The sequence below is a fragment of the Eleginops maclovinus genome, chromosome 11 (genome assembly GCF_036324505.1).
Source record: "Eleginops maclovinus isolate JMC-PN-2008 ecotype Puerto Natales chromosome 11, JC_Emac_rtc_rv5, whole genome shotgun sequence".
NCBI classification, from domain to species: Eukaryota; Metazoa; Chordata; class Actinopteri; order Perciformes; family Eleginopidae; genus Eleginops; species Eleginops maclovinus.
The window spans coordinates 7991371-8008072 of record NC_086359.1 but is presented as its reverse complement, the minus strand read 5'-3'; the positions used below and the strand labels follow the sequence as shown (position 1 = coordinate 8008072).

Here is a 16702-nt window from a genome sequence, read left to right as displayed (position 1 = left end):
CCTCTTATTGAATTGCACTTTTGTGTATATAATCAGGCCAAAGTTTTCTCAAAAAGTGCATCGGTGTGGGAGGATCAGATAAAACCCCTGCCCCTGCCATGCACCTGTGTGAATTCAGACGGACACAAAAAAGTAAGAACTACAGCAACCACATGCTACATCTGGTAAGCATTACATTTCAAATGTATTTCCTGGTATTGCATGAATACACGTGGCCACCTGTTGAAACACTTGCACGGTTTGTGGCTTCATTCATGTAAAAAAATGCACATTGATTAATTTGTAATGCAATCAAAGGTGGTTAATGCTCAGCTAACGGTCTGAGTCAGTTGGAATTCTCCACCTTTGCATCAATTTTTTAACTTTGAATACGACATACATGCAGCAAGACAGGATGCTGACACAGATGAGAGTAGAATCTTATGTTCTGTTTTTATGACTGTAACACTTTTTTTTATCTTATTCTTGTTGTGTGCGTGCCTGCCTGGAACAGACAGAGGAATCAAGACTCACTTGCTATAAAATGCTTTAGAAATGACTGGTTGAACATGCTCCTTGACCTCCCATTAAATGCAGCCAATCAAATAATGAGATCTGTCCTGCCTCCACACACACAGAGTAGATAAAACCAACACTTTACAGGTCAGTGAGCCATATAAAGACATGGGTAAACGGGGAATGGAAACGCCACCCCTCTGATAGCCCATCGTGCTCATTTTCACTTCATTCTCACACTGCTGTCACTCAAACAGCACGTGTACATGCAGGTGTGTATCATGAACATAAATCGAACTTGAACCTCAATCTCCATATGCACACAGCTAGGTGAAATCACACCTCAGGGAAATTTATAGATGTACAAAAGCCATGTGAGGCCTCGCATCACGATTATCTAATTAGATGAATGACCTAATTCTGCCCCCTTCTGTCTTGAAATTAGTATAGCAGCTGAAGGAAACCCCCATGGAGGAGCATGTGTCTGATGTGTGTTTCTGTATTTCCTTATTTACTGAATTTTTACTAATTAATCTGGGTGGAACATAGATTTGAAAGCGCCCAGGATATTTAGACATGCTGGGAAAACTCCTCATATCTCTGCCATGAGGAGAATGTTCCTATCATAGATCTGAGCCTCTGATATCCTTCAAGCTAAAGTGAGACAGATAATGTGGCATGAAAGCGACACTTTAGAGCATCTCATGTTTATAAAGTATAAAAATACACCAAAACCCAGATTGTATCTTTCTATGTGGTAAATATTTCTAAATAGATGCTGTCCCCTTTCCCTTTTTTCCATAGATCTTTTGAAAGGCGCTTTACAATCCATATAAATCATTATTTAACTTTGATAAGTGGTTGTTATCTCATGCAAAATTATCCATTTAGGCTACTTGATATCTAAAAGATTCAACTTACAGTCTGATGAGGTGATGGAAAGTACCTTCTACCTCTTACTGTCTCTCTCCTTCTTACCTGCTGCTGTTTTTCTGATCAGCTATTCAAGTCTGTAGAATTACACATGTCACCCTTTGGATATGAGATGAATAATGATTTGTGCATCTCAAACCCCTCTTCTACTTATTGAAGTAGTGCATTCCTTCTTTCCATGATTGAACGGTTCAGCTTGGCCAGCATACACTCTCTTTGGTAAGCCTGGATTCAAAAGCACACACCTTTTTATATTTGCGTTCCTAACAGATACTTTATGTCAAACTATCGCAGGATATATGCCAATGTTTCTGTTCTCGTACAGTAAAAGTCAGGATTGATGTATTGTTTGACAATGTGATTTTGCTGCTCAATTAGCTTGCTATTGGCCTATTGAATCCTTCATGTTAGAGTTGGAGTCATAAAATCCACTACAATATCACAGTTTACCTTTAAAAAGGAGTGCTAACCTATGACTTGCTCATTTACTGGACATGTTAATTTTACAGCATCTACACTGTTTCTCAACAGCAAATGAAACTTTTAAGGAAGTGGCCTTCCTAAACACTTTTTCTCATTCGAGTTAAGTGAGCTCCTGAATCTGTCGAGAAGGTGCTCGAGCTAATCTTTTATAATCCCCTCGTTCTTTGTATCTTTTCTCTCTCTTCACCAACTTTCTGTACCAATGTGTTTAAGGGGCTTGTGGGAGTATTAATAAACCACTTGAGGACACAGCAGCCATAGGCTGAGCTTAGCTTGTTTATGCTACAGTATTTCCATGAAGTTTGGCCCTAACAGAAAGAGCAAAGTCTTAGCCGTGCTTTCAGCATCAGCTCATTTTATCTCAGAGACAGCATGCTGAGATGGAGTGCAGGGATTGCAGCTCTATAACCCTCAACTCTGTCTTGCTTTGTTGTTTATTGAAATGCAGGCCGTGTGTTTTTTTTACGCAACATCTATCGTTCACCACTTACATCAAGGATGAAATATTTGACTGTTGGAGTGATTGTACACTCTTGGAAAACTCCTCTATTGACACCACAAGGTTGACATGTTTTTTATGGAAATGTGTTGACCATTAAATGGCAACGATAACGCCTAATTAGTGCACAATTAGCAATGAATTAAACTAATAACATTAGCCAGGCATTTAATTAAATACTACAAACAAATAAAGGAAAATTAATATACCTGATAATAGTTAAGCACGACTTAAGTTATTCTAAGCATAAATCATTATGTGGCCTAGAGCTGACACATGTTTAGTCCCCCAAAAGTCAGGAAATCATATCCAAATTGAAATACTATCTTCTGTAAGCTACAGTTTAATTTATGTTGGCACGGTATGTCGGTGGGATATCATCCAGAGACTAAATACTGTATGTGTTGCTTTTATTGGAGCCATGCTGTCTATCTCAAAATATTTAAATTTAAGCTAGAAATTGAATGTTGTTGCTTTTTCTCTTTAATTTCTAGCATTTATAAATTAATAAAAACAACTGGGTTTGTTCAAAGATTATGGTGCTGCATCGATTTAACACATGAAGTTCAGTTTACTCTCAGACCTTATTAAGCCTCTAAAAAAACGTTGTATGATGTCTTCTTGAGGCCGCTTTAAAGTGTAATCTTGGCTTGGACCAAGAGTTACATTTTAACAGAAAATCTATATTACAAATTAGAGGTGTGAGGTTTAAAGAAATGGGCTTTTAGGAAGCAGGGAGGATCTGATGAAAGACATAATTTAGTATGAGCAGCCTCTGTGGCCTCAATTTTCACCATTACTTTTCAAATCTATACTCCAACTTCGCAGGAGCGCAAAAGGTCAAAACTTGAATTTTTCATCTATTTTCCTTTATCATCGTCCCTGATTATGCTTGCCCCTCTGAGGGAGGCATATCATGAAGTGACTGGACTGTCTGAGGTTAGCTATTGGAGGTAATATAGTGGGAGGATTGCATTGATATATTGGGAAAAAAAGTATGTTTCGTTGAAAGTACCTTTCCCAAGACATTTTGATATATATTGTAACTTAGGCAAAGCCCGGTTGTGACTTTTTGCAAGTGTAGACTAGATCGATCTATACTTGTTTCAGTTTTGAAAATCAATTCAAGGAATATTGCTTAATGTAAATGTCTCATTTTTTTTTTAATGATCCCTTTGACTATATTTCTATTTCGTTTTCTAGAAGAAGAACTTCTTCATATCTCACAACTTCTCACACTGCAATGTAAATTCATCTAAGCATGTGAATACTGATAAAACTTTAAAAAAGAGGAGTCTGTCACATCAACACTCTTGCGATTAAAGCATTAAACCTCCCTGAGCAGTCTTCTTTCAGTCACAATGTAGCTTTCACACAGTTTATCGGTAGGGTAAGGACAAGGTGGGCAAAACAATGTGAGAAAATAGACACCTATTATGTGAGATGTGAAGGTGAAAACTCTCACTGAAGTGAGCTAAGTGTTTGAACTTTTGTTTTTTTTTCTAAGGTGCTTTCACAGTATATCTTTCTTAACAACTTACATGCAAAACATGTGGCAACATTCTCATTAGTTTGAGCCGACAAACGCTAAGACCTGTTCCATGATCTGTGGAAATAAATCACTGTCGCACAACACTAGCTTTTGCAAAAACATGTGTTGGTTCAGATGCTTAACCTTGTTTTTATTTAGCTGTCAAAGCAACGTGATGTATGTCACCATCTGATAACCTTTAGCACTTGACTTACGAGCTGGATCCTGAAATGCTGCTGCCGCTCTTCACCACCAGAGAGCAGTAGCCTATTAAAAAGTAATAACATATTTCTGTCCCTTATAGTTTAAATGGAAATTATGACTGCATTTAATTAATTTGCCTTATTCAAATTCAGAGTGATGGAGGTGTTTCTTTTCTTTTCCTCACACCACTGAACCATTTTTGTTATGCCATAGACAGCAGTTATTCGGCAAGATACTCCTATAGCATTTATGGAGCCTTAGTTGCATCAACGAACTGTGTTGTGTTTCATTTTGTTCTATTTCTTCACTGAAACACTTAGTCTCAGGAACATAAAAAGCTTAATGTGTCTCTCTCGTTGGGCCTTTCATTCTATTCTCTTTCTCTCCTCATCATCTCCTCTCCTCTTCTTCTTTATCTTTGTCCATATTTCACAATAACATGAATAGGCTGTAAAAGTACTGTAACAAATGTTCACCTCCGACCAGCCACCAAAGCTGACAACAACTGATGCAAATTGACACTCCCTGCTAGGCTGATGGCTGAGTGCTTTGTCTGATGTGTGATGGAGTGTGGCAGACTTTTTCCTTATTAGACTCATCACCTTTTTGAAATCACTTGAAATAGAGAGAAAACGCTCCATGATGGACGTGTCTCAAATTCGAACAGCCTGGAAAATGTTCAGGTACAAGCTGTAAACATGTCCTTAATGGCAAAAGGTTTAGCATATAGTAGATACTCTGCATTTAAGGTAAAAGCAAAGGTAAGATTCTCACCGGGGAATGTCTTGGCAGCACATTCTTGCTAAAGTACAGCTTGTAGAACTGAAAGAGATTCAGAGTGCTTTTCAAAAGCCAGAAATGGGCAAAGTGGTCCATTGAAAGTCTATCTTTTTTCCCACTTTTCAGGGCAATTAATGTTGAAACAGACTCAGATACAACAGATATTTACCCAATTCCCCCCCAAATCAAAATAACAACCTCGTTCCTCCTGAAAGGCAAACGTCTACAGGAGCACTGTCATCTGTAATGTAAATGAGTGTGAGAGACGCAGGAACAAACTGGCAGTTTCCCCAGTAAACATTTACTATAATGGCACTTTGTGTAAACTCACACGGTCATTGTGTTGATGATTACAGAGCAGCGCCGGCACTGAGATGCCTGTTTGGAGAAAAGAGTCACTGGTGTGTCCTCTGAATGCCTACTTTTTCACGACTGTAATATAGGAACAAAGACGACCAGATGTGATTCTTTATATGGTATGTACTTCCCTGTGTGAATGTGTTTGTGCAGTGGTGAGGGGCTTCCCATTACACTTTCAGCTGACCCGGACAAAATGTAATTTCAGGTTGCCTCTGCAATGAGGTAAAGTCCGTGGTTTTGCATGTTGAGCTTTTGCTTTTATGTGTGTGCTTCCCTCAAGAAGCAACAGGTTCTGTGTGGTTATGGAGATATTGAGGAAAGAGCGGAGAGTGACAGGAGGCCGGCTCCTTTCATTGATGGTTGAGTGTTGAAAGCATGAGGGTAACAGCTGTGTGATGTATATGCAGGAGGAAGAGGTGGAAGAAGCATTCAGATCCGGTACTTAAGTAAAAGTACTGAAAGCACCATGTAAAAAGAAAAATACAAAGACTTCAAAAATTAAAAGCCTCTTTCAAAATCGTGCATTTCATTATAATGTACTTTATTATTGAAGAAAAAGGTGTACTCATACATAACCTTACTGGATTAATATGTAAGCTACATTTAAATTGTATAGCTAGTGAAGTTTAAGATAATAATAACTACTTCACGCCAGTCAGGTTAGATTAAACAATACAACAATATCACATTTTTGGTTGAAAAAGCATACAACTTTAGCTGTTGGAATACATTGAGCAAAAAAGTGTGAAGTAAACTGAGGTAGCATAACATTACAATACTCAATATGCCACTGTGTCGGGGCATATCATTTTTTTTGTTGGAATATGAGTAAACACATTTGCATAAGGTATATTATTCATTGGAGCTATGTTTTATTTATTTTAAAGGAGTGATGTTCCCTAAACAAAAAAACTAAAAAAACTAAACCTTTGCGAAGAAGATGCAAAACATGGAGTTCTCCAAGGACAACAAACCGTTTGCCTAAACCCTGATGGACATCTGCCAGAGCTTATTGTGGAGTATGAGACACATCAGACGCAAAAGATTCCCTCAGAAAAAGCATCCTGCATCCTCCCCCTGTCAAAGCGTTGTCAAAGCATCTCAGATTAAAGCTCCTACAGAGGTGTGTGGGTGGTGTTTGTCTACAAACACATTTTCTCAGCGGAGAACAGTCACATATTTACAGGGCTCATCATTGTATTGAGAATTTGCATTGTCTTTATTGGCAGTAATTTGAGTTTTTGATGGCTTTATTACAAAACCAGCGATTTACAGCTACTTATGTTCACAGGCCAAACAACAAAACTTACCATAAGAATGATACAAACATAAAATATTGATTGAGATGAATCTGCTCTGCCATGCTCCTGTGTGCTGAATAACAATGTGCTCTATATTGCTGAATGCTCATTTGGCCTTTTATGATGAAAGTGGTCCAGCTCATCACAAAATGTCTATTCTAATAAATTAGCTCTTCCGATGGGAATGTTTTTGTCATTTGAGGCATGCACGCCAAGATGTTATGCAAATGCAACAATCTGATGGGTGCCTAACCCTCATACTGCCTCATTACCTGAACATTTTGAATCCTTCTCATACTCATGTAAGCTCAATAGCGTGAATCTCCATGTGTGGCCTTATCACAGCAGAGCAGCTGCTGGGCAGTAGGTACCCTACATCTATACCTTATGAATATGTCATAAATCTGAGGCTGAACCCTCAAAAAGACTCAGCGTGCTTGGCATGTGATCGAGATGGACTGCAGTGGTAAGCAAGAGTTACAGTGTAAATCATTCAGGTGGGAACAGACACATCCAGGGAGTAAACATAATAGGAATAAACAGGTGCCCATCATGACATCATATGGACGCCTTCGTATGTTCTCCAATGGAACCTTTTTTTTGTGGGAAACTTACTTTGTAGCTCCAAGTTCCAGGTGAAAATGTTCGCTAGTCTATAATTTTGTTGACCTAATAATGATCTTTACATCCATCCTTTGTTCCTCATCACTCCCTCTGTCTCTCATCCGACTTCAGTATCCAGTCAAATCACCCTGCATTACTTCTCGCAGTGCAGATCTAACATGCATGTATCTGAATGTTAAATCTCATGTAAAGTCATAAGAAGAAAGTTTTTGCACATATAAAAAGTATGACAGCTGGAGAAGCTGGGGGTGCCACGTACTTGAACTACCGTACTTCAAAATAACAGGGCACTGGGAACCCTCTAATCACCTGGCATTTTAAACGTGGGTGGTGTTGTGAACAAAATGCAGTCACAAGCAGTACTTCAAGGTTCAGGCTGTGGGGATTTTAAATACTCAAGGCTAGCAGGTTTGAGAACAATGTGGACAAATTCAAATATACATGTTTGAACCTTATAACTATGCCAATTGCAAGATCCTTCAAAAGAGTTTGGGCAAATATATAGAATTTGCCTTCAGTCATCATACATTTGCACAAACTGCAAATAGATACACTTTATAACTGATTAACGGCAGCAATGCACTTATTGACTACGACAGTCGCTCAAGCTGCATATCTCTCGAGAGAAATCCTTAATGTCAAATAAAAAAACAGTCAGCAACAATTTTAATGCCAGAGAATTGATCACTTCAAAAAGCCAGTTTATAGAGCAAATGGAAAGGAGCTGGTTTATTCTCCCATGATTTAGCCTTGACAACTTCCCAACTTGCTGTACAAATTTCCCCTGAGGAACACCAAGGACTAGCCTGAAAGATTTTCTGCTGTCTTAAGAAGCAGTTTGCAGCATTTTTGGACCCTGTCAGCCTAATGTATTTTTCACATCCCAGCACTTTGGTTATGGCAGTATTTTCTTTTTTTTGCATCATAGTTTACTGATTGACCCTGACAAGGACAGGGTCAATCTTTCCATAGCCAACTGCAAAGAGAGTAGACTTTTACCTGTACCCAAGGGAAGGTCAAAATGTTTTATGGAACCACATTCACCTGCTAATTTACAAAAAGCTAAACGGCAAATTAAACAGATGGATGAATGACGGCACGGATAGGAATTTAACAACCCAGACTTTCACTTCTATCAATTATTTACACATAAGCCTTTAGCAGGAAATGTGGAGATAGAATAACTGATGAGGGACATTAGAGAAGACTCATTAGCTAACAATGAGCACACTAATGACAACTTCCCTTTATTTAGGCAATAAAGTCCTCCTTGTCTCATTTCATACTTATTCAAGCCATATATATGCAAGGACATAAAGTTAGTGGAGTTTTACACTTTCTTTTTTTTTAACATTGCATGAAACAATTGACAACATCTGCAGCCCCCCAAATTACAATTTCAAAATTTCTGTGAATTTCATCAGTGTGTCTGAATGTCCACAGATGACATAATTATATGATCTGTTTCAGAGCACTCATGCAATACTAAATATGCAATTTTTCTTCAGGGCAATATTATCTTTAAACACCTTTATATCTTGCAGACTAGTCCTAATGGGAGCAATTTAGTAATGTAATGAAGCTGTGTAATTCAGCTCATCTCCAAGTCTCCGCCTACCCTGTGAATGTCAGCTGAACTGCCCATAGACGAAGGGGCTGAGGTAACAAGCCTTCAAAATCCTCCAATATGCGCAGAGGTGGGCGGCAGCAACCTCACGCAGGCTCTCAAGTGTCTGAAGTTAAAACTCCTGCGCGCTATTCTCGCGGAGCATGTTGAGGATCCGGACGGATAGATGCACGGGAGTCTCCGTGTAAGCATCCAGCTGACTCCCAACACTTTGGGGATTTTTACCTTTTCAAGTAAAAATAGACCTGGTCGTCCTTAACAACACCTTTGCAAAGCGACTGTTTTCGGATGTTTTGATTCTTATCCGTCGCCACGATGATGTTCCACATACTTCTTCTGTGTTTTTCAGTAACTGGACTTGTTTTCGCGGAGCCCGACAGCTCTGGATTATTTTACGCGCTGAGATCTGAACTGTCAGAAGATGCAATCTTGGTAGCGAACAACGGAGTACGTGTGCCTTTCGGGAGATCGATCTTCATTGATCCCATCAATGATTTGGTGATTCAAACGCAGCCGAGAGACCGCTGCAGCATCACCGTTCTGGATAACGACCCACTCTCACAGAGACCGGGACATCTCTCACCCAAAAAGTTTCCGTGTGATTTTGGTCCCAATGAGGTGACATACTCCCACTACGGGTCGAGAAGTCCGGCTAAAGACAGAGTGAGGCTGCAGCTCAGGTATGATGCTCAAACCGAAACCGTTATTATCCCATTCATGATGGAGGTGGAAGTAGTTTTTACGCAGCTAGAGTTACTCACCAAAAACATGCCTCTTACTGTTGATAACCTCAAAGCGATCAGCAGTTCCATTGATAAGAAGATTTTAGAGTTTACTTATGACAGAGACTCTTATAAATGTGAAGTGACGTCCCTGTCAAGTGGCAGCGCACTGCCTAGATATGGAAAGCTGATTGATGGGGGAAAACTTTCTAAAATGATGGACTGTGATGAATTCACTCAAGCTGACATCCGGTATGAGCACACGTTTGACCGCAAGTCTCCCAACAGAGATTATGTTCCCATGGTTGTAGTGCTGCATGATAAGGAGGGAAACTTGGTGAAACAGGAGTATTTCCACCTTATGATTCGCATCAAAGAGGGAGAAGAAAACACTCCCCCCAAACCCAGCTTTGTGTCCATGATGATGATGGAGATCAGCCAGTTTGTTATGACTGCCCTCACCCCTGATATGCTCGCTGCTGAAGATGCAGAGTCAGACCCAGATGAGCTTATTTTCAACATCACTTCTCCCTTATCCTATGAAGAGGGCTACATAGTCAGTACTGATGACAGAAATCTCCCCATCACATCTTTTTACCAGAGAGACTTGCGTGATCTGAAAATCGCTTACAAGCCCCCCTCCCTGGACTCAGACACTGAGAGGATTTTCCAGCTTGAGTTTGAGGTGGTAGACACAGACGGGGCCATCTCTGACCCCTTTGCTTTTATGATAGTTGTGAAGCCGATGAACTCCTTAGCCCCTGTTGTGACGCGTAACACTGGTCAGCTGCTGTACGAGGGGCAGTCTCGTCCTCTCTTCAATGCCCACAACTTGGAGATCAGCGATGAAGACAACCTGGACACTGTCACCATCACAGTGGTGGATGGGCTGCGGCACGGGGACCTCATGGTGCTGGGCTCTCAGAGGCAGCTGTTCACACCTGCTGACCTTACAACAGGGGTCGTTGTGTACCAGCATGATGGGAGTGACACATACAGTGACAACATAGTCTTCAAGATGTCAGATGGAAAAAACGAAGTAGAATTCCTTTTTCCTATTACAATCGTTCCTACCGATGACGAGCCACCTATTATAAATGCCAACACAGGTGTGGTGCTATTCAAAAACCAGATGATGCCTATATCTCCCCTCATGCTCAGCGCTGCAGATATTGACTCTGAGGACTCAACTATTAAATTCACTATTGTCCCTCCCTTTTCTACTATTGGAACTGTGTTCTTAAGGCAGTCAGATGCCCCAGAGGACCCCTCCTCTTGGAAATTTAACGCAGAGGATGAAGTGTATGAGAAAGAGGTGACAGAGTGGCTTCAGAGAGATATCACTGATGGGAATTTGTTTTACAAGCACACTGGCCCTCACAACACATACACCGTCATGGATCAGTTTGTGTTCAAAGTTCAGGATGACAATGACCCCCCTAATGAGTCAGGAGAGAGTGTATTTATAATCCGGGTTTTACCCATAGATGACGTCCCCCCTGAGCTGTTCCCTGGCACCACACTGCAGATGACAGTACAGGAGTACAAGATCACTCATTTCAGCAAAGATGTTTTGCGCTACACCGATTTGGACTCTGAGGACCGTGACCTCAAATATACAGTTATCAACCCCCGGTAGATACAGATGAAAATAACCCAGTTGTGTTCGGTTCTTTGGTTCTGACGGACAGCCCTGACACAGAAGTTACTGAGTTCACACAAGCCCAAATTAACCATCATAAGATTTCATACGGCCCCCCTGATGTTGAGCTTGGAATAACAGCCCACGTCTTACAGTTTCGTTACACTGTTGAAGACACGGCTGGGAACAGCGTAGAAGGAGCTTTCACTATCTACCTCCAGCCTGTAAACAACAAACCCCCTGAGATTACAAACACAGGCTTTACTGTGTCTGAACGTGGTATTCACATCATCAGTATTGCAGAACTGGATACCACAGACCTTGATACAGACAGTAAAGACATCACCTTTACTCTTAGCCAGCCCCCTAAACATGGCCAAGTACAAGTTGCATTCACTGACCTAGAGAAAAAACAGCTTTTCAGACTTGAAGATATCACAGAGGGGAAGATATCATACATTCATGGCGGGGAGGAGACGACGAGCGATGAATTCCAGCTGGATGTCAGTGATGGGTTTCATGTTGTAACCGTGACAGTCAAAGTTAACGTTAGGCCTGTCGATGATGAAACTCCCAGCATCAGCCTGCCTGCGGGAACAATCGGCTCTCATATAGATGTGCTGGAAAACGGAGCCACAGAAATCACAACTAATGTCATTCAAGGCCATGATGATGACACAGACGACCTCCAGCTGACCTTTATTGTGGAAGATCCTCCAGTTATGGGTGAAATATTGGTTAAAGGAGTGCCTGCCAGTAGGTTTACACAAGCTGATATTATTAATGGTGTGGTTGTGTATGCACATACCAGTGGTGAGATAGGTCTCTCCTCTCAGCTGGATGGCTTTAATTTAACCCTCACAGACATGTCTGATGATTGGACGGTGGGGGGCAATAAGGTCAACGGAGTTCAGGTCCGAGTCACTATCCTTCCCGTTGACAGCCAAGCCCCCGAGGTCGGAGTCGGAATTCAATTCAGTGTCATTGAAGGGGAGAAATATGCCCTAGGCCCTGAGCACTTGAATGCTGATGATAATGACACTCCAACGGATGATATCCTTTGCACCATCATTGTCCAGCCTACTGCCGGCTATGTAGAAAATATTTCACCCGCCCCAGGCTCTGAAAAGTCCAGGTCAGGAACGGCTATCAGTGCTTTTACAATCAGAGACATCAGGGAGAGGAATATCTACTTTGTGCAGAGCATTCACAAAGGGGTAGAGCCAGTGGAAGACAAATTCACATTTAGGTGCTCTGATGGCATCAATTTCTCAGAGAACCATTTCCTACCAATTGTCATCATCCCTGCAAATGATGAAAAGCCTGAAATTTATTTGAGGGAGATAGTCGTGATGGAGGGCATGAACATTGTCATCGACACACCGATTCTGAATGGGGCTGATGCGGATATTCCACCTGAGGAGCTGGTCTTCATAATTTCCAAACCTCCTAAACATGGTGCCATTTTAAACCAGCTGTCAACAGGCTCAGTTTTGGTGACTAATTTCACTTTGGAGCAGATTAGGGAAGCATCAAGTATTATTTATGAGCATGATGACTCAGAGACAACAGAGGACAGCTTTGATGTCACTCTGACTGATGGAAAGTACTCTGTGCAGAAGACAGCCATGGTAATGATAATTGCTGTGGATGACGAGACCCCCAGAATGCTTATCAATGACGGCCTGGAGGTTGAAATTGGGGAGACCAAAGAGATCAACAACAAAGTGCTCAAAGCGACAGATTTAGATTCAGACGACAGTACTCTCACATTCATCATCAGGTTTGGGCCTGGGCAGGGTCTCCTGCAGAGGAAAATCCCATCTGGGTCTCTGGAGAACATCACGCTTGGCATGAATTTCACACAGGCTGAACTCGATGCAGGGCTTATTATCTACACACATAATGGTCAGGAAGGCATTCGAGACTTGCTTAAATTTGATGTCACAGATGGAATGAACCCACTTATAGATCGTTACTTCTACATCACTGTTGGCAGTATCGACATGGTGTTTCCTGATGTGGTCAGTAAAGGCGTGTCTCTGAGAGAAGGTGGAAGAGTGACTTTGACCACAGATCTACTCAGCACCACTGACCTCAACAGCCCCGATGAGAACTTAGTCTTCACTGTCACAAGGGCCCCTATCAGAGGTCACCTGGAGTGTACAGATACTCCTGGGATGCCCATTGTGTCTTTCACCCAGCTCCAGCTGGCTGGCAGTAAGGTTTACTACATCCACACCTCAGATGATGAGGTGAAAATGGACAGTTTTGAATTTGAAGTTACTGATGGCTTCAATCCTATTTTTAGAACATTCAGAGTCTCTATCGTAGATGTTGATAATAAGAAACCTGTTGTGACAGTAAATAATTTAGTTGTCACAGAGGGGCAAATTAAGCTGATTACACCATTTGAGCTCACAGCTGAGGACCAAGACACATCTGAGAAGCTGCTGAAATTCACCGTCACCCAGCTGCCTGTTCATGGCAAGCTCCTCTACAACAAGTCCACACCCGTCACCAGCTTCACCAAACAAGACCTCAATGAAAACCTCATCAGCTACAAACATGACGGAACTGAATCGTCAGAGGACTCCTTCTCGTTTACAATCACCGATGGCACACACACAGACTTTTACATATTCCCCGACACTGTGTTCGAGACTCGGCGCCCTCAAACCATGAAAATCACCATTGTGGCCATCGACAACGGCGTCCCCCAGATTGTGGTGAATAAAGGTGCCCCCACTCTGAAGATCTTGTCCACAGGTCACCTTGGTTTCCCCCTCAGCTCCAAAGTGCTGAGATCTGAGGACAGAGACAGCACCCCCGCTTCCCTGGTGTTCCACGTCACCACGCAGCCCAAGCATGGATACATCATTAACCTGGGACAAGGGAACAACTCCATCAACACATTTAGTCAAGGTAAACAAACACCCACCAGTATTATAAAGTAAAGCCTTTGCATGAATATTGCATGTGGATTGCATAAACCAATTACAATATTTTAGTACTGTGCATGAATGATGTTTGATATGAAAATTAGATTTTAAAATGTAATTGTAAGTTCTGGTAAACATTACCTTAAAGGTTATTCATCTCTCAAAACGAATATGAAATAGCACAAATAATTATTCTGACATTTAAAAAAATACCTTTTCCCACTCTTTCAGTCTTTTGAGGATCATAACAGTGCTTATATGAAGAAGAAATAGGTTTTATTTTATTTGTATTGCAACCCAATAATTACCCCCCCCCCCCCCCCCCCCCCCCAAGTGTGAAGTGATACTCACATGATTCTAAATTCCATAAGAAATGCTTAACTCCAAAATCCCTGCAAACATGTAAGTTTTGATTAATGCTTCACACTGCCTACCAAATATTTTAATTTATGGAGTAATAATTATTCATATGTGTGACAAGTGCAGGCTTGGGATTTTCAATAGTTAATTTGTGGGCCTGATTTAGATGTGCCTTCCTCATCAAATCATAATTAGCAAAGTTAGAGGCTGATGTTTCGCAAAAATGTCTTGTAGACGGTTAGAGATGAATAATTTATTATTTCTGCCTCTCCGGGGAAATGTTCACATCTGATGTTCTCTACAGTGGTTTGTTAAATGAAGCAGGACAGAAGTAGAAGATCATGTGAAAAGGTCACAGCATATCTTTTAGTGACAGGATGGCATTTGAATTTCAGCACATTCTCGCATTTGACCAGGTCAGTTCAAGTTTAAAATAATTTATAGCAGTTGGTGAATCTTAAATATTCATATCAATCTGAAACTTCTCAACCAAATAGATTTTCGTGCACCACCAACATGCATTCATATAGTGCGATATACCACCTAAAATATAAATTTGTAAAAATGTATGTGCATGTCTGTTTATTGATAATGCAGACAGAATCAAGACAACAATGCCGCTGATTGAGGTTTAAAGCGAGGCAATCATTGCAGTAGCTCCTGCTGAGGCAATCATACAAACGAATAAGAAAATTCACATGCTTGTTTCAAAGCTTGGTGAAAGCACAGACGGGCTAAGAACACGGAGGGAAAAAGACCTCTTGATTCAGCCGGGGATGGACCATTCTGCAAACCAATGTAGGGCTGCAGTCTTTAAAAAAAAGGACCCACATGAGACAAAGAGTTTGGCGAGAAAAGAAGAGCAAAAGGGCAGAAGAGGGGGCAGAGAGAGCAAGTAAAGTGGATGGGAGAGCAAAGGAGGCATGAGGAAAGAGGGGAAGGGGGAGGTGTAGGTGGCATGAGAGAAATAAAGAATGAGGTAAGGGGCGTGAGAGAGTGAGTGCGAGAGAGCAAACAGGCTCGTCAGAGGAATCAGTCAGGTGAAAGAGACAATCCCTCGCTCTTTATTTACTCGTCCTATTTCCAGGGCACGTCCCATGAGGCTTTCTCTTTAAATATTTGATGAACAATGTGCCCCCGGTTCACAGTGTTGACTTCCAATTTGCAAGGTCCTAAGGTTCAAGGCTGTGTCACAACACTCAAGAGAGGACCCTTCTCTTGCCGCCCACGCAATGCGATCCAATCGGGAAAAAAAGTCTAACTAAATGTTAAATAGCTGTGCATTTTTTGGAAGTCCATGTAAGAAGAGAATAAGGAGAGGCAGTTTTGACAGGAAGCCACTTAAGAGGTTTAAGATGCGTCCCAGCAAGGAGTCAGGGGTTTATACTTTTATGAACCTCCTTCCTCTTAAATATATTATTGAAGAAGGTTGTTCTCAGAGGCCAAGCCCTTTCACAGTCCTGATGATTTTTTCTGCACTATAATAGACGTTTCTGAAGAATGTTGGAAATAAGGAGCCAAGCAGTAACCCTGTAATTCAGAAAAGCAAACACAACAGCTGCGGAAGTGTAGGTGCCTGCTGCCATCCTGCTTTTAACATTCTTACTCTCATCTGTCATTAAAGATCCACTGTCACCTGGTTTTTCCGCCGCTGTTGACAGAGAGCTGGCAGGTTCAGGATTTAATCGTTTTCTGTTGGTTTAGCTCGAGCTGTCTCAAGTTTGAGGTTGCGGCCTTATCGTCCTGGATTACGGATGCATGACTTTCAGAATGCTTTCTCTGTTGGAAAATTGTTCATGCTGAGTGCTGATAAGGAACAGAATCAGTGTGATACTAGAGACCTGCTGTTACTGTAGCTGGTGTGCTGCTGAAGCGGGGCAGCTTCTATCTTTGAACAATTATTTGACAGAGCCAGTATTTGAACAAGCCACAAAGCAATAATTCAACTTCAAAGTGTGTTTGAGGCTATTTCTGTGTAGCCAGCGTGAAACTTCACATGAAAGTTTTATTTTTAATCTTAAAATGCAAATTGTTTCCTATATACATATTTGTTATCTTGACAAGAGCACATCACTTGGATATACAATTTATAATTTGGACTTTGCTTTAAGTTGGGGCAAGGTTAAACTTTTTATCAGCTGTCATTGTCAGAAGTTTAAAATGCTAAATACACTGGCCTTCATTTGCATGTCATTAATT

The 16702-nt window shown here is 41.2% G+C and overlaps 1 protein-coding gene across 1 annotated transcript in view; it reads left to right on the top strand.

The window, feature by feature from the left end:
• Window positions 1–9152: 9152 nt before the first annotated feature.
• The window catches only part of frem2a (FRAS1 related extracellular matrix 2a), a 48559-nt gene continuing 41009 nt past the window's right edge, over window positions 9153–16702 (top strand). The window contains 2 exon segments of the mRNA XM_063895490.1: window positions 9153–11181; window positions 11184–14126. Of these exon segments, the coding sequence (XP_063751560.1) occupies window positions 9153–11181; window positions 11184–14126 (4972 nt within the window).